Here is a 19,752-nt window from a genome sequence, read left to right on the forward strand (position 1 = left end):
ACCACTAGATACCTTGTACACATTTTACACAACCAAATTTAATTACACATCAACTAAATACACAGACAGCAAAAAAAAACACCAGTATACACCTACACATAAATAACTAGAATGGTCTAGCAGTATCTAACAGTTCAATCTAAACAGCTGCGGCCCCGGAGATAATCTCAATGAGCTCCCTAGTGATGACTGCCTGCCTGGTCCTGTTGTAAGTGAGTGTCAGCTTTGAGATCATGTCACCTGGGAAGGAGAAGTGAAAACCAGTTTCAATAAATGCCTTTAATCATGATAAAAAAATAAAAACGAAAGGGGGTGGAGACAAAAAGCTTACAGCACATGCACAACTGGAAATAGCTAGTGTACCTGCATTCTTGCTGGCTCCGTCCATGGCTGTCATCCTAGAGCTCTGCTCACTGCAGGCTCCCTCTTTCAAGGTGTGGAATATGAGGTTGGCCAGGGTCATCTCGTGGTAGCAGAGCAGCACATCCTCGTCAACGTCATCATACACCAGCATCTTCTCTGTAAGGGGGAGGGGTGGGGTGTGTGTGTGGTTACACTAGCATTATAAGCTATGGCTGTTTAGATTACCTGACTGAGCCAGCTTGTCGAAAGGTATCAAGAACTTGTTGAGAGTGTCATACGAGATAACATTCCTACAGGAAAACAAGCAAACCACTCGCCTACATTGTATTGACATCTGCACTTACTTAAACCTGTTGTAGACAATCTCAGCACTGTCATACTCGAATCCAGAGTCCAAGATGTTCTGCGCTACAAACATAGCTTCCTCAAACACTGGCGGCTTCTTCCCCACATCTGTGAAGTGTAAGAGCAGGTTCTCTCTAAAGAATCGCTGTATGATGGAACGTGTTTTGTCCCCCACACACACCACCATGGTGTTGCTGCGGTCCTGAGTGGCCAACAAAGTGGCACGGATGTTACGAGCCACGTTGGAGTGAATGCCTCCGCATAAACCACGATCAGACGTCACTGCGATAATCAAGTGTTTGGGCTTCCTCTCCTCGTCTATTACCTCCGCTTTGTCATATAGAGCTATGGAACAACGTAATTATCAGCACTGTTGTATAATTAGAAGTGTGTGCATACAAACGCTAGCACTAACAAGTTACCCTGTGCCCCCTCTCCATACGCCCTTGCAGGTTTCAACTGTCTCTCTGCCATCTGATACTTGGCAGCCGAGACCATCTTCATGGACTTGGTGATCTTCTCAATGTTCGTGACAGACTTGATACGAATTGACACTAAAAGTATACAACAACATTTGATAGAGTGTATGTAATATGTGTATTATTATCTATGTGCTTTAATTAGAGTTGTGAGGCTTTGTGCAGTCTTGTTGGTGGGTACACTTACACTCCTTGAGAGTAGCCATCCCCCTGGTGCTCTGGTACTGGTGCCTGTGAGCAAGAGAGTACATTAATCATCAGTGTTGACTGAGTATTTATTAATGGACGAATACCAGGCTTTCTTTCGAGTAGCTGCTACTTACATCATGGCTACACAGGTTCCAATTGGCCATATACCACAGGAAGCTAACAAGCAGACTCACCATATCGGTCTAACAGATGATTGCAAGCCTCTCAAAACAGCACCAGCCGACGCCATTTTGTATAATGAACTTTGACCTTCAGTTGCATCGGAAGGTGTGCTCTTTTCGGAAACCACTCTAATGTGCATTATTTGGAAAAGCAAGCATGTCTGGAAGACAAGGTAAGTGGTTAGTTAATGTACTGCTGTGTCCGTGTTGTTCATAACACTGGTACTCTTTTGTAGGTGGTAAGAAGAAGCCTCTTAAGCAACCTAAGAAGCAACAAGGAGAAGTGGACGATGTAAGTGGTCTCTTTACAACTTGAATATACCGTCTGAACGTACCTATAATTATTATATTTCTCGTTAGGATGATCTGGCTCTCAAGCAAAAATTGCGTGAGGACAAAAAGAAGCTAGATGAAGCAAAGGCACGAGCTTCACAGAAGGGACCTATGGGTAAGTAATTGTAATAATAATGTCTGATCTAATATGAGTATGTATTGAGCACGCAAAGAGCTTCCATTGATAAACTTGTCTGCAAACTCATTACCTCTGTAGGTGGTACTGGAATAAAGAAGAGTGGTGGAAAGAAATGAACTTAATTTTTATATTCAACTCATTGTTTGTGATTGTTAACCTTTTCAATTATTGATCTCTGGACACATGACATGTATTAAAATAATAACTGAACACAAAGTTAATGAATATGAATATTTTTGCAACTAGATATGTAGAGTATATTCATGCTGTTGTGCTTTGATGCTGTGTGTGGCCCCAAGCACCACCCCTCCCCCCAAACCAGCTAGGTACTAGGTAGTGTAGCATGCAATAGTTAACTGCCAGCCCAGCCATGGATAGAGTAGATGTTAATCTGCAAGACATACTCATTGCTCTGGGAGGGCCTCTGGAGGAGAGGGCACTCTGGGCCCTGCTCTACAAAGCATGCTCACTCCTGGAGCAAGAACTGAAACGTTAGTTGAAGCCGTTGCTATTAAAAATACTTCGAGCTCTATCGGCTAGTATATTGTGCAGCTTTAGTTTTGTGCAGCTCTTGTGTATTATTGTATCTGTATCTAGCTTAAAAGCCATGCAAAAGTTGGATTTATAGCTATCTTGTTGAGAAAGGGGGTGGGGCTGGTTAAGTCCTAGATTGATTAGTGACAGACCCACACACTCTTCCCCCCTCACTCATAGATCATAATGGCAAGAATGTGAACCTGTTAGTGACTCTGGAGACAGTCACACTCCATCATGGTGGAGCCGTGAAGTTCCCTAGAGGTGTCATAGGTGAGGGAAGAGAATAGCAATTAGTCTAATAATTATATCATTGCATTCTCTAGACTCCAACTCTGATTACCAAGCACCGGAGGTGAAACTACAACAGCTGCACACACTAACTCAAAAGCAACAGGAGAAGGTACATGTATTTGCAAACTGTGCTTACTGTGACCCTCCCCCCTCCCCCCTCATAGAGCTATGTGTACTCGCTGGGAATGACCCTCTTCACTGCAATGCAGTACGGCCTGGACAGCAGTCAGGTGAGACCACTCTCTGGTGTTACCATGGTACTCTATATACTCCTCCATGCAGATACCTCAAGTGAGTGAGGGCATGAACAGAGTGTTGGTTGGTATGGTGGAGGAGGATGAAGGAGAGAGGATCTTGTTGGCAGACATCTTGACTCTCTGTCGGGACTACACTGATAAGGATGATGCTAGTAGAGAGGTTGATCGTCTTGTCAGCTATATCATGGGCCCAGAGGAAGACTTGGAGGTTAGCTCGGGAATAAATATAGTGAAAACATTTTTACCGTTCATTTCATTTACAGTTGTCATTGTCTGAGCAAGGAGATGTTGAAGAGTTAGCAGATGATGCCAACTTGGAAACTGAGGTATGTGAAGTAATAGTACTGCATGTACACTAGTATCACTCTTCAGCAAGCATAATTTTAAAGGGTGACCTAGTTTACACAGGTACATGTTTGAGGTATTGAGGTACCGCCATTATATCCCTACCCCTCCCCCTTGCAGATCAATGAGGTGATGAACCTTCGTCCGACTGGCAGTGTAGAACAGCTGTACTCTCCATCGTACGGCAATCGAGGGAGCTCTCTAAGTATAAACAGTGCTGCCGGTCGACTCAACTCCAGCTTCAAGAGCCACGACTCTGGCGGTGCAGACTTGCAACTACACTACTCCTCTATGCCGATGGTGTACTCCTCCTCGCAGGATAGACTGAACAGGCATCCTCGTCGTGGTTCAAGTTCCGACAATGATTCTTGGTCTTCGTTTGATCGTTTGACTCCTCATTTACAGCCCCACGAGATTGAGATATTGGCAAGCAAGGCACAAGAGTCCCGCCCACCACACTCACACACACGGTACATACCACACTTCTATACACCGACGAGAGTAAGAAAAGGTGGCTACAAGGACGTCAATCGATCAGCATCATTCGAGCATGGATCGTTGGGAATGTATCGAACTTCTTCTGATGGTACAAGACGACGTCGCAACAAGACAATCGTAAATGAAACTCTAGAAATGAAAGGGAGGCAAGAAAGAAAGAGAGAAGTACCAATGTATTCGACGCCAGAGAAGAAGTCACGTGATCAGCCTGGCATAAATTCGTTCCCTATAGATGATATGCCTCCATTGCCACCTACTACAGTGATTGCTGACATCAGCATGGACTCCCCCATGAAGAAAGAAGCTGGAGCTAACACATCCCCTGAAGTGCAGTCCACAGTAGACACAATTGACTCTATCCTTCAATCTATTGAGAGAGGCAAGACGGACGACGGTACAAATGGCCTACCCCCTCCTCCCATACCCCCCAGCGAGCCTCCAATGTTCACACCAGTTAAGCAGGGAGTACAACCACGATCCTTCTCCCCCAATTCATCACTGACGAATACTTCCTTCAACTATAGTGACCTAGACTCCCCTCTACACACTCCACACTCTATGACCAACGGAGATGATTTCAATTTTTCCTCACCCCCTCCCATTCCCGGCTCTAGCCTCCCACCGGAGGACCTGGATAATGATACAGAGATGCCTGCCATGATACAGCCATTACTGACCACTGGCCCAGTAGAGCAGGGCTGGAAGGATAAAGACGAGACTAGCATTGATCGCACTATTACACCTCGGCGTGCCTTGGACGAAGCTTTCAAACAGCTGGACAAGATCGGGGAATCTCAATTGGACGATTCGCGATCGGAAGACGCCCCTCCTTCAAATACTGAAAAAGTCACAGATGAGGGTACGATCATACAAGTTGCTGATCATATGTATGCTAAAGTGGATATGAACAAAAAAAGGCGTAACGATATGGAGGACGCAAAGGAAGAATCAGATGATGACGAAGGACCACCTATTACTCCCTACAGAGAACCACCAGAGCGTAAAGAGGACAGGCCACACGAGAGTAGCATTCAACAGAGTAATCCAGACCCAGCCTATGAAGACATCGAATTTGGGGACACAGATGTTCCGACAAAACTACCCATTATTATTAAAGACCCCGGTTACGAAGAGGTGGAGTTTAGAAACAGTAACGATGCAAAACCCAAACAAAATCTGCTCATTTATGAAGAGCCTGGATATGCTCGCATTGGTGATGTTCTAAAGCGTCCAATCAGTGAAGACTTCTCAAAGACACATGGAGAGAATGTGCACAAGGCGTCGTCTGAAGCTAACGTGAGGGATATCGATACTGCAAAGGTGTATCCCCCCCAGCGAGCCAGCATGCCCCCCACAGTGCTACTGGAGAGCAACTCACCACCCCCCAGGGAGGTGGAGAAATCATCACATGATAATGAGTGAGTTTAGCATAAAAGCAATCAAAATGTTACACACTCGAAATTGCTAGCTTACTTTGAGTGGCTCATAATTTGAATTAGGATTGTGCATTTTCACAATAACAAGATTCCTTTTGTAGCCCTTATTACGATGTTTATCAGCGATTGCATTTAGACAAATAGTTACATGTGTATATGCTCATGCACACACACAGACTCATAAATATAACCGCTGACGATGCTACAAGGAAGAAAGCATCACTACAAAAACTACAGACAGTGTTTGGACCAGAGTTCACTAAACTAAGTGGAGGAGCAAAGGTCAGCAAAGAGAGGACTTTCTTTAGCCTCCACCTCTCACGTGTGCTCAAAGTCCTAGTTGACATGCAACCATTATACACACACACACACACAGCTCAACCGTGCTCAATCCCTGATCCAAGTAGCTGAGGGTCGAAGGCTTGTGAAGGTCACTCTACTTACTGGGAAGTCGGTGCACTTTGTTGTCGATGTGAGCTAAACTGATATCATGTGTTAGTAACGAACATCTTTATACCCTCTCAGAAAGACTCCAAGTGCCAGGAACTGTTTCAACAAGTGGTCGCCCATCAGAGCTTGCAGGAGAAGAGGATATTTGGACTAGCCGTCCTCAGAGGTAAGAAAGTATAAAGTGCCTACAGCTACGTACGTGTATGCTTGTATACAGATGGTGATGAGCTCTTCTTGGATTTGGATCGTAAGCTGCTGAAGTATGCACCTGATGGATGGCATAGCACTGTAAGTATACAAGATACACACATACAGGAGTTCCTTTGAGCTATGGAGTGTTCATCACGTACCTCCAAATAACATAGACGCTTATGGCCTCTTACATGTAGATTGAGTTGTGTACCACTGACCATGCCTGCCCCCCCCCCTCCGTAGCCTGTCCCCTCCCCTGGCTCCACCTCCACTAAACCACCAGTGTTCAGTGTCTTCTTCAGAGTGCAGTACTACGTTGAGAATGCACTCACCGATCTCAAACTGAAGGAGACACGACACCAACTTTATCTACAACTGCGCAAGGACACTGTTGGTAAGTTACATTACTAATATACGTACTTTTCAGGAAAACATTTACTGATTTTTGTGAGCTGCGAGCCCAAGAGTTATTTTATTGTTGTTGCCTTACACAGAGGGTAAGATGTACTGCCACGAAGAATCTGCTCTGAAACTGGCAGCCTACGCATTGCAAGCCGAGAAAGGAGACTATCAGCCAACTTACAAGAACCAGTCTTACTTTAGACAGGAGGACTATGTCCCTGAAAAGGTGATCAGTATACGAAATATCAGAACTAAGTTAAAGACAGGAAAAAAAACACTTTATTTAAGTACCAGGGTGTCATACAGGGGGGGGGGGAAAGGGGGGATATCCCCCCCCTATCTCCAATTTCCCCCCCCTTTTTTGCTGACTGAGGGTCCATAGCTGGCAATTTTACATACTATAAGGGTATTGAAATAACAGTTGACCTTTTTTTTAGCAACATTTTCTGGTTACTTTTCTTATTTCCCCCCTCTACTTCAAAATCCTGTATGACACCCTGAGTACCCTATGCTTTTTCAGAAAATGTATACAATTATGATTTCCTTCATCTCGTCCCTGCAGACGTCCTTTAAACTGGGAGCGGCTCAGACCAAGAGGGCCCTACAGGCAATTCACGCTGAGCAGAGGGGCAAAAGTCGTGAGGAGGCGGAGCTTTCATTCCTGCGAGAGGCACAGACATTGCCAGAGTATGGGATGGTGTTCTATCAGGTGTCTCGGAGCAAGCGCGGACCTCATGGGGAGGTGTGGCTTGGGTTCAGTATCCGTGGCATTGTGGTGTTCAATGTGCATAAGGACGTGAGGACACCTGTCCTGCGTTCTTCCTGGAGCACTACAGAGAACATCTCTTTTGCTGTGAGTGGGTGTGCATGCAGCTTAACATTCAGTCAACATAATAATTATTCTTCTCTTATGATAATTTTGCAGAACCGCAAGTTCAGTATAGAGTCCAAAGGCTCTCAGCCACAGAGCTTCTACACCTTGTCATACAAGCGGTGAGTGTGTTAAACTTATTCATAGTGTTAGTATTGTCATGGTGTGTGTTAGCATCTTTGAACAGTTATAACTCGTGTTGTGTTACAATGATTATGTGTGTACTGTACACAAGTCTCGTTATATTACTTTTATTTGTTGTACAGGGCACGCTACTTGCTGCATTTGAGCATCAGCTACCATCGGTTCCAATTCGTGTCCCGACCTCCTCTTGAGCCAGGTACTGTAGGTACAATTAAACAGGTTCCAGTATTATATTCCTCATTCCGTTCCACAGATCCCATTCCACAATCACACAATCACATAATACCTAATCTGCTGAAGCCTCCGAATCCTGGCTACGATACACTAGTGAAGTGCTCGGCACAAATCATCGACGCTCTCAGCCAACAGCCCAAGGCCATTGCCACCTCCCTCTCCAACGCCCACCTCATCTCCCGCGACCTGTTGTCGAGGGTTGCCTCAGGCAAAGCGGCTGCAAGGGACAGGGAATCTGCTGAGAAACTACAGCTGGCTGTTTCTCAGACTGTTGAAAGCAATCCCGACAAATTCACAAACTTTGTGTCTGTATTGAGGGATGACTTGACACTATATGGAGAACTACTGACCGTCCTAAATGAGGATTACAAAGGTATCGCAACTAACTCAAATTAGCACATTTTTTTAAGTGTAGCTATTATGTATATCTCATTGCAGCTGCTAACGAAGGAGAGGGGTTACCAGGTTACAATGACGAGGTCTACGACGTCAAGATTTTGAAAGAGAAGGGCAAGGGGTTGGGTATACGCATCACTAGTCAGCCGATACTGGATGGACAGAGGAGCAGTGTGGTCATTGAGAGTGTAGATAGAGATGGACCTGCCTACATGGACGGGAGGCTCAAGAAAGGTATTTTTTTAACAGCTTCACCGAATTGTTGAAATGGAACAAAATAATTATTTCCGAATGTTTCACTTTGAAAAGAAATACCAGTGAGTAGTGAATACATAACATGCAGTTAGGAGCGTCCAATCAAAACGTAATGTCTCATTCAGTATATCATAGCACTCTGGAAGCCCTAGCATGGTTAGATATTTGTGGAATGAGGCAGACCGATTCTATTCAAAACCAAGTCTATAATAATGCGTGTGTGTGTGTGTGCAGGTGATGTCCTTGTGTCTGCCGAGGGTCAGTCGCTGGAGGGGCTGGACCACAAGGAGGTGGGAGAGATACTCAAGAGACCCAACAATCTTGTCAGGCTCTCCGTGAAGCGTTCACAGTCAGAGGGTAAGCTATGATTATTGCATTCAAAGATTAAGAAAATATGCTCGATGAAAGCATAATGATAACTTGCTGAACTGGGCAATGCTAACATTGTGTGTGGCCCCTCCCCCTATATGCAGTGTCTCCACCTCTCTCCACTTCCGTCGCTACCACCGAGAGCGTTGTCGTGGAAATAGAGGAGGCTCCACCCCCCATAGAATCACACAGGGGGCTCAAGAGAGCTACCACTCTAGAGATATTCTCAACAGATGCTGCCCCCCCAGCTGCTGATACCAGTGTGACCACACCCCCAGATGCCCCCGCTTCTAAGGTGAGCTATTGACGATCGTTTAGCGGGTATATATATATTAGGCAAATTTTTACTTTTGGCGACCCTCGCCTTACTTTTCCTAAACGCCAAATAATTATAACCCGCTATATACGGTATTATAATTATAGTGTGCTGCTGTTAATTATTACGTGATCCTCTTTGTACAGGAGCTCATGAACATCACTGTGGATCGTGGAGACAATAAGAGCTTTGGATTTGCAATTGCCGTAAGTCGATATCTACCGACTTAAATTATCACAATGATGTAATCTTCTTGCGCACGCACGCACGCACAGTCTGGAGACTTTGAGGGCATCATTGTCTACAAGGTGACTGCTGATGGCCCAGCGGACAGGGCTGGTCTAAAGCAAGGGGACACTCTGCTCACGGTCAACGACTCCAGTACAGAGACACAGACCTACAATCAGGTCAGCCTCATATCTCTCTCTACATACCACCACCAACTGTACCCCTCCGTTTAATCAATGGTTTGGAGACTCTTTCAGTTAAATTCTGTGGCTCCAATTGCAATGATTTTTTGATTTTCCGAAAGCTTAAAAGATACTTTTCAAATGGTGTCATCAAAGTTCATATTCGAGCGATAAAACTATTTGTCAATTTGGCCATACCATGGTCCAAGGCCGAAAAATGACAAATTAGGGTCCCGACAAAATGTTGAATTGAAACCCACTATTTGAAAGGTCTCTTTCTAAGCTTTCAGAAAATCAGGAAATTTTTGAAATCGGATCATTAGAACAAAAGTTATGGCTGCTGAAAGATGTTCAACTACAATCAATGGTTTGGAGACTCTTTCAGCTGGAATAACTTGACTTCTATAGATCCAATTGCAATGATTTGTTAATTTTCCGAAACCTTAAAAAGAGACCTTTCAAATGGTGTCATCAAAGTTCATATTTGAGCGATAAAAGTATTTGCCAATTTGGCCATACCATGGATAGCCCATGGTCCAAAGCCGAAAAATGACAAATTAGGGCCCTAACGAAAGTTTGGATTGAAACACACCATTTGAAAGGTCTCTTTCTAAGCTTTCAGAAAATCATAACATTTTTTAAATTGGATCACCAGAACAAAAGTTATAGCTGCTGAAAGATGTTCAAACATGTATGATGTGTCTAGGTTGTGCCTAGCCTCGATCCCAGGCCGCACTTCATCACTTCTAGATCTCTTCAGGGGAGGCCAGTGAAGGAGGCTAGGTTGTGCCTAGCTTAATTACTTTCAGGTTGTATGTTCGAAAATCAAATATAATTTTTTGACTCGATTTTGGCAAAATACCATGGAGCCTATAGCCTTACTATACAATAATTATAGGGAGGTTGGTTTGATCGTTCTAAAACGCCCACTCACTGCATGCATACCAAAATTGCATGCAGTTGGGAGGTACCCTACAAGCAGTTGTACAATGTGTGGGTGTTTGCAGTACATTTACAGCTAGTGTACAATGTACGTATAATTATATATATTATGTGTGTGTGTAGGTGCTGAGTGGCATACAGCAATCTGGTGAGACCCTGAGCCTGAGTATCTCCCGTCCGACCATCGCCTGGTCACATGACAACTTGCCCCCACCAGGCGTCAGCTTCAAAGTGGAGCTCAAGAAACAGAGAGGCTCTCTCGGACTGAGACTGGCTGGAGGGAAGGACAAGCAGAATGGACTGGGCTTCATCTATGTCAGGTTTGTGGTGGAAGGATCTGCAGCTGACAATGAGAAGATAGAAGTCAATGATATCCTTATGACAGTGAGTGATTATGGGCTGGGGGATTAGTCCAATTACTCTAATTCAAGGGAATTCCTATAAGACATGCAATCAATACCGTATTATTATTCTTGTAGAAATGGGGGGCTAGTAAATTTCCCCAATTACAAGGGCATTCCTAAGAACAAACGATTGTACCAGTTACACAGTACAAGTGTTTTGAAATTGTACATTTATTTCCCCATGCAATTTCCCACAAAAGTTATTCTGATCACAAAAATAATTATTTGTGTGTGTGCAGGTGAATGATGAACAGATGGTTGGCAGCACGCACAGAGACGCGGCTACAGCTATTGCACACTCTGGAATGAAGGTCGTCCTACGTCTGCACCGGCCGTACGATAGCTCGTGGGTGGAGCCTTCTCGTGAAGCATACCTCAAAACAAATCGCCAGGGCATCGTTCGTGAGGAATCCTCGACTGCCATTTTCCTGGACAACAGACCCTTGTCTCAAGTTGGAGCTCCTGTAGATCTCTCGTCCATTCAAGAAGACGGAGAGTCACTATCACTGCTTAGTTCAGTACAGACAGATCCTCAACGTACAGACATACCACCTGTCGAAGAATCACTCATCAGTTTAGACCTAATGGAGCCAGCAGTTGAAGCTACCCCTCCAGACTTGCCCGAGGAAGGGCCACCATTGGACGATAGTTTTGATTTCCCCTCTCAGAGAGGCTCGCTACTACTGAGCACTCCACCTCAAGATGAACTGTTGACCTCCATCTCAGAGCTACATCACTCCCCTGGTACCCAGGAGGGGGGTGGTCTCACGGAAGATACGTCTGAGCTGCTCCTGACGAGGGAACGGGAGAAGAGGCTAGTAGTTGCATTGATGAAAGGATTCAAGGGTCTCGGCTTTGGATTGAGCAAAGAGTTGTCTGGGCAACAAGGTTAGCACGAAAGCTATTTGACAAAGTACTCTTGTGATTATTTAAACGGACACACATTTTTATCAGCTCGTAAATCTAATGTCACACGGCACATAAATAATGTTTCAATGTTTATAGGACGCGGAGTATTTGTGAGAGCAGTAGTCGGCAACCCAGCCAAAAGTGATGGAAGAATTCAACCAGGAGATGAAATTATTCAAGTAAGAATGCAATTTGATACAACAACAATCACAACATGTCCACACTTCCTGCAGGTTAATGATGAGAGTCTGATAGACCTCCCTCATAATGAAGTGTTGAGCATCCTTCGATCAGCACAAGGTACAGTCACACTGGTGATACGAAGAGACTTGGTCAAAGAAGACGAACCACCATTACCTCCCGAGAGTCCTCTACCCCTCGAGTACTCTGCACGACTGGAGCAAACTCGCACTGAGCGTCATAGCCCACCTCTTGAGAGATCACATGAGACAAGCCAAGAAACAACAGTACCCTCATCTACCCTTCCTCCTCAAGAAAGCACAACGTCTTTAGGGACTGATATTCCGCCACCTGTACCGTCAGCAAGTCTACTGCCTCAGGAGAGTTCCACCTCTCTGGAATTCGTGCCTCCAATACCTCCTCTTAGTCCCCTACCCATAGACAACACTAGATCTGTTGAACCTCCGGCTATGCCATTGTTGATGTTTCAAGAAAGCGTCACATCTCTGGAAACTGAACTACCACCACCACCGCCTCCGTCAACAAGTCTACTGCCTCAGGAAAGTTCGACCTCTCTTAAAATTGAACCACCACTCAGCCCTTCATCTGTTGAACCTACAAATAATATACACCCACAAGAAAATACATCGTCTTTAGAAACTGAACTACCACCAGCAGTTCCATCATCAAGGCTATTACAGCAAGAAAGCTCCACTTCTCTGGAGATGGGGCCACCAGTTCCCCCTCTTAGTCTGTTACCATCAGAGAGCATGACATCACTGGACCGCCTCGAACAAGAGGACACGAGCGAACCCATCCCTGACTCTTCGGATGATGGAGAGTCGGATTTGGACGACCTCTCTATGCCGCCCCTCCCCCCCTCTGATGATGAGGCCCCACCCCCTGGACCATACTCGCCACTCCCACAGGACAATGACTAGAGCAATACTACATACTCTTTTATCCACCGTAATTGCATGCTTTATGTTCATTCCATAATATAATTATAATTTTCATTACCTATTAGTATTCCTCCAATATCCTTTAAATTAACATTAAAATAAAATGATTAATAATAATATTATTATTAATTGCACATGTGATAATAATATATACAGCATGGTTAAAAATGATAATATATAATGAGAATACAAAATGCACATGAAATGAAATGAAAAGACATACTTGACACAGTACAATTATATTGGTGATCAGGTTATGGGGTTCAATATTATTAGTCACAGCTATGTAGCCTCCCTCTCCACTGAGAGCTTGTAGGACACAGACTCAGAGTTGGGCTCCACATCGCAGATAGCACTCCTCAGGACACCGCTCTCCTTGACACCCATCGAGTAACCTAGCGATGCCACTTGGAAAGTGTTCAACATCTCAGTAGATGTCTTTGGTTCTTGAGAGTTATTGTCAAGCAACTCGGCCGACTTACGAGACTTCTTTTTGAGTCGTCTTCGTTTTCCTCCATTGCTGCAGCTCTTAGAGCGTTGCAATCTCCAGCTTTTCTGTGTGGTGTCGTCTTGGCTCACATTTTCTTGTCCCAGCATGCATTGATCGTACTCTGGTGACAGGGGGCACACGTTCTCAGGATTCTCAGATTTTGCCCGGAACAGAGTCCTCATGGCTTTGTTGCGTTTTTTATCGGTCTTGCTAATAGGTGATTCAACATGGACTGCATCGCTGCCGTAATCGCTGGTGTGGTCAGAGTCGTAACACGTCATGCTATTAACATTCAAAGAGGAGGTGGGGGAATCCATATCTCCCTCTTCTTCTTCTTGGTCGTCGGAGAAAACAGAATCGAGGCTTTGCAAACTGGTGGAGAGTTTGGTCAGTTCGTTTAGTGTTCTGTCCAACACATCTTTCAAGGCAGGGTCCTCCTCGGTGTACGTGTTGAGTAGAGTTTCGTAGCTCTTGCTATGTTGTTCAAGACTAACGTAGATTTGGCTCAGTTCCAGTTGTGACTTCCTCACGTCGGAGTCTTTAGGAGTGTCCATGCAGAGCGTGGTGTGAGTGGAGCTCTTACGAAGAGAAGGAGATGGTCGGAACTCTATAGCTGAGTGGTGTCCAGAGTCGGTGGTGTGGCTACCATTGTCGTCGTGACCATCCACCTCATCATCGTCATCGCTGAGACCCACAGAGGGAGGTGGGGAGAGACAGCTGCTGTCCGAGCTGAGAGACTTTGAGTGGTTGTCACTGTCAGAGGAGTCCTTTTTGGTAAGTACTGATTTGTAGCTGGTGTGAATGGGGCTGGTTGGTGCAGACACACTGAGATCGACTTTTAGACTGATCGTGAGATTATTTGAGGGTGTGGTTATGGGGCTGGAGGTGGTGTCTAGCGATGATGATCGAAGGTTTTGAGGGTTGAAGGAGGTCTTGAGGGATGAGAGAGGAGTACTCGCTTGCTTATCCTCTCTAGCCTGGTTGTAGGAGTCGGTCTGAACAACCTGAGCGGGGGACAATACATGTTACAGCGTGTAGCTCCAAAACAACTATTTACATTGCATAAACATCTCTTGTTATTCTGTGTAAAGATGTAATACTACACAATAACAGTTTTGTGTTTATGAAACAAGTGTGTACATTAATTGTGTGAGTGAGTGAGTGAGGGTGGCCAGTTGCACAAACAGAGGAGCACACTAACACACTAGTAAACTGACCCACACAGAGTGTGTGTATAGGGAACTAACAATCACCAGACTGTGTGACCAAGTAGACTAGGCTCTGTCCTATAGTGTATATGCACTGTGTACAACGGTAGGCATTCTGTCTACAATGCAAACTTTGCTAACCCACGATTATGAATATTCTAACAGAACATTAACCACACTCCTCCACAAGCTGTGTTTAGATACACAGGATTCCTGCCCAATGCAAAGTGTGTACAGTAGCCTATACAGTATTATGTATTCAGATTTGCACTCTGCCCTCTGCTCTATTAACAAGTACAACCCCTCCACAGCAAAGCTACACCTCTCCTGCCCCACCCACCTGAGTGAGGAATTGGCCGAGGAAGGGAATGACGGGAGACCCAGAGGAGAGCTGGTCATCGAGATCACGTCGATACAGCTGCCAGTTCTCACACTCGGACATGAGGGCACACAAACGATCGAAACGTCTGTAGAGACAACACATATACAATAGTCAAGTATGGGCAGTCAGGGCAAACAAACATCATTAATCCAATTTAAGATAAAATTTCATGCAACTCTGATCTCATATATTTGGAACGCTAATGCAACGCAATAGGCAGTACAAATAAATATCCAGTATCGTGTCTGCATGCAATCATCATCTTGGCCCGTAAGATACCAACAATGGTTTGGAATGCGACTATTAATCATGGAATCTAGTTACACTGTGTAAGACTAGAGCTCTGTATGTTTGGTGTCCGTTACATAAGAATGAAAGGCTAGCCGTGAAGTCGGCCAAAGTTAGTGATCAGTCAATATAAACAAAGGCCTGTATGTATAATTAATTGAGCCAATTAATAAAAGTAGCCAAATAAAAAAAACACGATTTACTTACTTTCTCTTGTTTGAGGTCACCTCCTTCCAGGTCTTGTTGAGCCTGTATATAGGTGTGGACTGTAGGCCAGCCAGCACTGCCTTGAGGGAGTTGTAGTTGTGGCTAGTGTACAGCTTGGATGCAATCTGTAAGAAAAGGGGAGCAAGATATAGTGTATTAGGTCCTCTACAAGAGTTGCCGTGGTGACAATGTACCCACAGTGTTGACCACATGTAGACAATCAGTAAGATAAGATTAGAGGACAACAAACATACAATTAATATAAATAAGCAAAAGGTGAACTTTCTATGCCAATCGATATCCTAAAGGGGAGGTGAATAATTGTTAGCTGGTCACGGATCATTACACACACTCCCCTGAGGCCAGTTTGCCAAGTTCTAAACACTAGCTAGGTGAGGTCAAGTTATAAAGCAGGTATGCGTTACATGTAGCTAGCTAGTTATTTAATCAATGGCCAGTAGTTATCACCTGACCATAACAAGACCTGTGGGTAGCTCAATGGACACCGCAAAATAAATAGAGCACTTATAAAAGGAAAGGCCATGACCCGATCGATCATACACCCACACAAACCCTTAACTACAAAGTGGTACATGTACATGTATGATCCCACACACACAGACAACACTATATCACCTCGTAGCAACAAGTAATATACGTTGAAGGACATATACATGTAGTTAAGTTAAGGCTAGTGGCTACAAAACTGCTCTGGAAGGATAATTCTTAGAATGGCTATTTTGGGGCTGATGTTAATTATGTAATTCCCAGAATCACTACAAGTCATGACACTTCAATGGGGAGATTCAACCAACATCAACAATTGTTAATATCTAGTTATTCTTTAAATTCCACACATGATGCGGGTATGTTCACACCCAAACAAAAATTGTTTAAAAACAATGTCCTATAACGAGCAGCCATTACACTCCGTCAACGATGCTGTTAGTGCAAGCTCTAACCCAAATAAACATGAAAGGTCATACGGGGCTCGTTTCGAAACAGACACAGCACATGACTATTGTAATGTAAGGGACACCCACTCACCTGAATGTAAGTTGTAATAACCTTGGCTCTGCCTTGTGGAGTCTTTTCCTCCAGGATCTCGCTTGGAATGAGTAGAGCTAGCTGGTTGAAGGATCGTACCATGGCCATTACGTTGGGGGCCAGCTTGTCCTGTGTGTGTGTGTGTGTGTGTGGGTGGATATGATCAGGGGGTGTGCAGGACGTAAACACTGGCTTCTCTAACTATCAACTGCCTTGAGGTCATATCTTTTAAGTTAGGAGTTAACCACAAGTTAAGAGGCTTCCATGCAACACTGCACTGTGACAGGAAGTGCCAAGGATTGTTTCTGCAGTTTCCTTAGAAACATCACACTTCAGCACGCTGCACGTCTCCTAGCACTAGCAATTGGAAGCCATTCTCTAAGAAATGAAGCCTTGTAACTACATCTAAACCTAACTAATGAAAATTAGGTAAACTTAAATACAGACTTAAGTTAGTTCCGATTAGAAGAGATTAAAATGGTGCCCCACTCACCTTAGAATCTTTCTTCATCCAGGCCCCATTTTGCAGCTCTTCTGGTCCAATCTTTCGCAGGAGCTGTGCGTCCATGAGTGAGAGCTCCTCTGCCACCTCCTTTGGGGGGAACTGGTGCAGTTTCCTGGGCTCACCCGAGGGGCCAGAGGGACTGTGGTCATCACTGTCCAGGTTAAGGGGTACCTGTCAATACAGTGAGAGTGTTAGTAACTAAGTGCTTGGAAGGAGGATTGTAACATAATGACTAATGGAAGGAAGGGTGAGAGCAAAGGGACTGCCAAACTTAATTTAGCACTGGCGTCTCGTCTGTGTGGCAGGATACTATACTTGTTGGAGCCTGTCTTATTGACTGACAAGAGTTAGGGGCTATTATACGCCCACACTATACACCGAGACACACTGACTGGCTGACCTTGATGGAGGAGGAGGACTGCCAGCGTCTGTGGAACAGTCTGAGCAGCTTAGGAGACTTGCTGGGTATCTTGCTCGGGGAGCCATGGCCTGCTGGGTACAGTACAGACACCATTATGACAGTAAATACATGTAGTAACACAGCAACTACAGTGCTAAAACACTACTATTATTTAAGTCATGTGACAAAGTTGGTTATCACACGTTACACTAGTGTTAGTTAACACATTCTACTGACAGAGTTGTAACTAAAACAAGAGAATTGTCACAGTTTTTATAGTAAAGCCACACGTGAATGTGAGCAATTAACAGAGTAAATTGCTAACTAGTCAAATGCAAATTCATCAGTTTATTTCAGTGAGAAAAGCATTGTTAACCTCCCACTAACTATCTATTGACCTTACTCGTCAAATCGTGGCTAACAGACAGACCAACAACAGAGAGCAATTGAGCCTGGTATGCAACCCACATAGCAGGCAATGAGGTGTAGAAAGGTCCTATAGCCTAACAACCATTCAGTGATCACCATATAGCTGCGGTGTTAGGCACCCGGCACCACAAATTGACCATAACTGGTTGGAATGATCTATTTAAAAACTTAATTACACTCTAGGGCTGCATCTTAAAGTACTTTTGAAAAACTCTATTAAAATACTATTACTTGAGAGGAAATGAAAGCCAAGAGCACAATTACAACAGTACAAGGGTACACCCTCAACAAGAATCTACACAATGGGGTGTGTAATTGTGTTAAAAGGGGCCACATTGCATGCCCAATCAATTTCGTGGTCATGGCGACTTACTTGACTCGCTGGCGAGCCTGTCCTTCTTGCCCTTCTTGGTCCTGGGAAGTGTGCCACTGGACCCTCTGGTGAAGGAGGGGCCTCCCATCTCACTGCAAGAGTGCACACACACACACACTGTTAGCATTCCAGTATATAGGCCTGGGAATAACTGTGAGCTATAGTGCAGCATGAATAAACTTAGATTAGAGCTATGAATTTATCTACGATTCTTGGATACAAAACTGAAGCTATTATAGGAAACTGGACCTGGTGAATGACAAACCCAAGGTGTGCCACATGCAACCCTCTATATACATGTACATGTATAACATGCCGTCACATCTGTTGGCTTAATTATCCCACCCACACACCACTCACCTTGCCTCAGCCGAGGGAGAGGCTATGACCAGTGAAGTACTCAGTCCTGGGAGAGGGGTAGAGTTGGCAGACCGACTGTAGTAACTTCTTTCCCTCACATCCTCCAAGATTGGGTTAGTGGACGATTGAGAAGAGCTGCTCCTGTTAATGCCACCACGAGGAGAATAGATCCGTTTCTTGTTTCGTACTTGAACGTGTCTGAGACGACCTTCAAAGGGATTGCTGTCCTCTGCAAAGGGTGAGGGTGTTCGGGATGTGGAGGGTGGGAGGGGTGTGGTTTCTTCATCAACCGCACTGGATCGTTTGTCAAGGTCACAAGATGAGGAGTTTTTTCGAGAAAAACGGTGCTTGGCTGAGCCTCGGTCTTGGAAGGAGCGTGCCTTGATTAAGCCACTGGGCATCTGAACAATACGAGAGTGTTCATTCTGAGGGTGTGTGTATGTCTCAATGAGAGGAGATCCCTGAGAGGGCAGGGGGAGTGGCCTCTGCACGGGGTGAGAGGGGGAGGAGTAGTCGTGAGTGTTGAGAGACTCTTCAGTGTGTTGGTAACTAGTAGACTGGCCAGCTGTACTAGTGCTGTCTCTCTCAGGTACGGGTACGGCTGGGCAAGGCTCCTTGTTTGTGGACTTCTTGCTCTTCTTGCCGAGCTTACAATGAGATATCTTGAGCAGCCATTCTCCAATGGTACACTTGGTGTTCCCACATATCTGGTAGGAGTACCTCAATATGGTGTCTGGAATAATGGCCGTGAAGGAGTTTGTCGTGAAACTATGCATAGTGAATTCAGTTTGACTGAGTTTGTGTCTTCTCAAGAAGGAACGTCTATTACACTTGTCAGTTGGTTGCTTTAGCACTATAATTTCACAGTCTGTAGTCAATACCAATTGAACTCTGTGTATGAAGGATCCAGATTCTGTTCTTATCTCTGAGAACTGAGCAGTCAATAATACTTTGGAGCTTGCAAACAATCTGTCTTCTTCCAATTCTCTGCTTGAGTACTGGAGTTGAGACCCAAGCGTTTTATCACAGTCTATCGTCATGGTAGCTTTGGCGTCTTAGCGTCTGTAGCGTCACTGTGCCTCCAATGGAATGATAGAATAGTACAGTATAGTACACACACTGTATAGCTAGCTATAGAACATCTACTTGTAAATTTAATACTTATAAACAACTGTGAACTGCATTGCATTTGCACGCCGCATTGTACCATTACACATTCCTGTGGTTGAATTA

The 19,752-nt window shown here is 44.7% G+C and overlaps 3 protein-coding genes across 4 annotated transcripts; 1 reads left to right on the plus strand and 2 right to left on the minus strand.

The window, feature by feature from the left end:
* Window positions 1-22: 22 nt before the first annotated feature.
* On the minus strand, window positions 23-1,686 carry LOC135346769 (ATP synthase subunit gamma, mitochondrial-like). The gene is made up of 7 exons (XM_064544503.1): window positions 1,571-1,686; window positions 1,375-1,418; window positions 1,131-1,262; window positions 708-1,053; window positions 589-653; window positions 364-519; window positions 23-240 (listed from the first exon to the last, which is right to left on the minus strand). The coding sequence occupies exons 1-7, from the start codon at window positions 1,624-1,626 to the stop codon at window positions 140-142; spliced, it is 900 nt and encodes a 299-aa protein (XP_064400573.1). The 5' UTR covers window positions 1,627-1,686; the 3' UTR covers window positions 23-139.
* A 636-nt stretch (window positions 1,687-2,322) lies between these two features.
* Window positions 2,323-12,875, plus strand: LOC135346766 (tyrosine-protein phosphatase non-receptor type 13-like). The gene is made up of 26 exons (XM_064544499.1): window positions 2,323-2,521; window positions 2,745-2,837; window positions 2,891-2,967; window positions 3,023-3,088; window positions 3,141-3,323; window positions 3,379-3,441; window positions 3,581-5,376; window positions 5,571-5,676; window positions 5,771-5,866; window positions 5,920-6,010; window positions 6,062-6,132; window positions 6,280-6,430; window positions 6,531-6,664; window positions 7,001-7,291; window positions 7,364-7,431; window positions 7,576-7,649; window positions 7,707-8,060; window positions 8,126-8,317; window positions 8,573-8,695; window positions 8,812-9,002; window positions 9,170-9,229; window positions 9,299-9,430; window positions 10,499-10,759; window positions 11,019-11,667; window positions 11,785-11,867; window positions 11,922-12,875. The coding sequence occupies exons 1-26, from the start codon at window positions 2,401-2,403 to the stop codon at window positions 12,807-12,809; spliced, it is 6,414 nt and encodes a 2,137-aa protein (XP_064400569.1). The 5' UTR covers window positions 2,323-2,400; the 3' UTR covers window positions 12,810-12,875.
* A 48-nt stretch (window positions 12,876-12,923) lies between these two features.
* LOC135346767 (uncharacterized) lies at window positions 12,924-19,715 on the minus strand. 2 transcript variants are annotated; one of them, XM_064544501.1, is made up of 8 exons: window positions 18,520-19,715; window positions 18,160-18,251; window positions 17,358-17,446; window positions 16,946-17,128; window positions 16,453-16,581; window positions 15,406-15,530; window positions 14,869-14,995; window positions 12,924-14,324 (listed from the first exon to the last, which is right to left on the minus strand). In XM_064544501.1, the coding sequence occupies exons 1-8, from the start codon at window positions 19,557-19,559 to the stop codon at window positions 13,113-13,115; spliced, it is 2,997 nt and encodes a 998-aa protein (XP_064400571.1). In that variant the 5' UTR covers window positions 19,560-19,715; the 3' UTR covers window positions 12,924-13,112. The 2 variants fall into 2 exon arrangements, with proteins under 2 accessions (XP_064400571.1, XP_064400570.1); XM_064544500.1 differs by having other exon boundaries at window positions 17,358-17,449.
* Between the last annotated feature and the right edge of the window lie 37 nt (window positions 19,716-19,752).

Source organism: Halichondria panicea, chromosome 13 (genome assembly GCF_963675165.1).
Source record: "Halichondria panicea chromosome 13, odHalPani1.1, whole genome shotgun sequence".
Lineage (NCBI taxonomy): Eukaryota > Metazoa > Porifera > Demospongiae > Suberitida > Halichondriidae > Halichondria > Halichondria panicea.

Excerpts from the sequence above, each read along its gene's own strand:
- LOC135346769 (XM_064544503.1), bottom strand. The coding sequence starts at position 1,626 with ATGGCGTCGGCTGGTGCTGTTTTGAGAGGCTTGCAATCATCTGTTAGA. Across the intron at positions 1,419-1,570 it reads TCATCTGTTAGACCGATATG|GCACCAGTACCAGAGCACCA; the intron begins GTGAGTCTGCTT and ends TCTTGCTCACAG. Across the intron at positions 520-588 it reads CGACAAGCTGGCTCAGTCAG|AGAAGATGCTGGTGTATGAT; the intron begins GTAATCTAAACA and ends TCCCCCTTACAG.
- LOC135346766 (XM_064544499.1), top strand. The coding sequence starts at position 2,401 with ATGGATAGAGTAGATGTTAATCTGCAAGACATACTCATTGCTCTGGGA. Across the intron at positions 3,089-3,140 it reads ACGGCCTGGACAGCAGTCAG|ATACCTCAAGTGAGTGAGGG; the intron begins GTGAGACCACTC and ends TCCTCCATGCAG. Across the intron at positions 5,677-5,770 it reads AACTAAGTGGAGGAGCAAAG|CTCAACCGTGCTCAATCCCT; the intron begins GTCAGCAAAGAG and ends ACACACACACAG.
- LOC135346767 (XM_064544500.1), bottom strand. The coding sequence starts at position 19,559 with ATGACGATAGACTGTGATAAAACGCTTGGGTCTCAACTCCAGTACTCA. Across the intron at positions 18,252-18,519 it reads TCTCCCTCGGCTGAGGCAAG|TGAGATGGGAGGCCCCTCCT; the intron begins GTGAGTGGTGTG and ends GCACTCTTGCAG. Across the intron at positions 14,996-15,405 it reads GTGACCTCAAACAAGAGAAA|ACGTTTCGATCGTTTGTGTG; the intron begins GTAAGTAAATCG and ends TTGTCTCTACAG.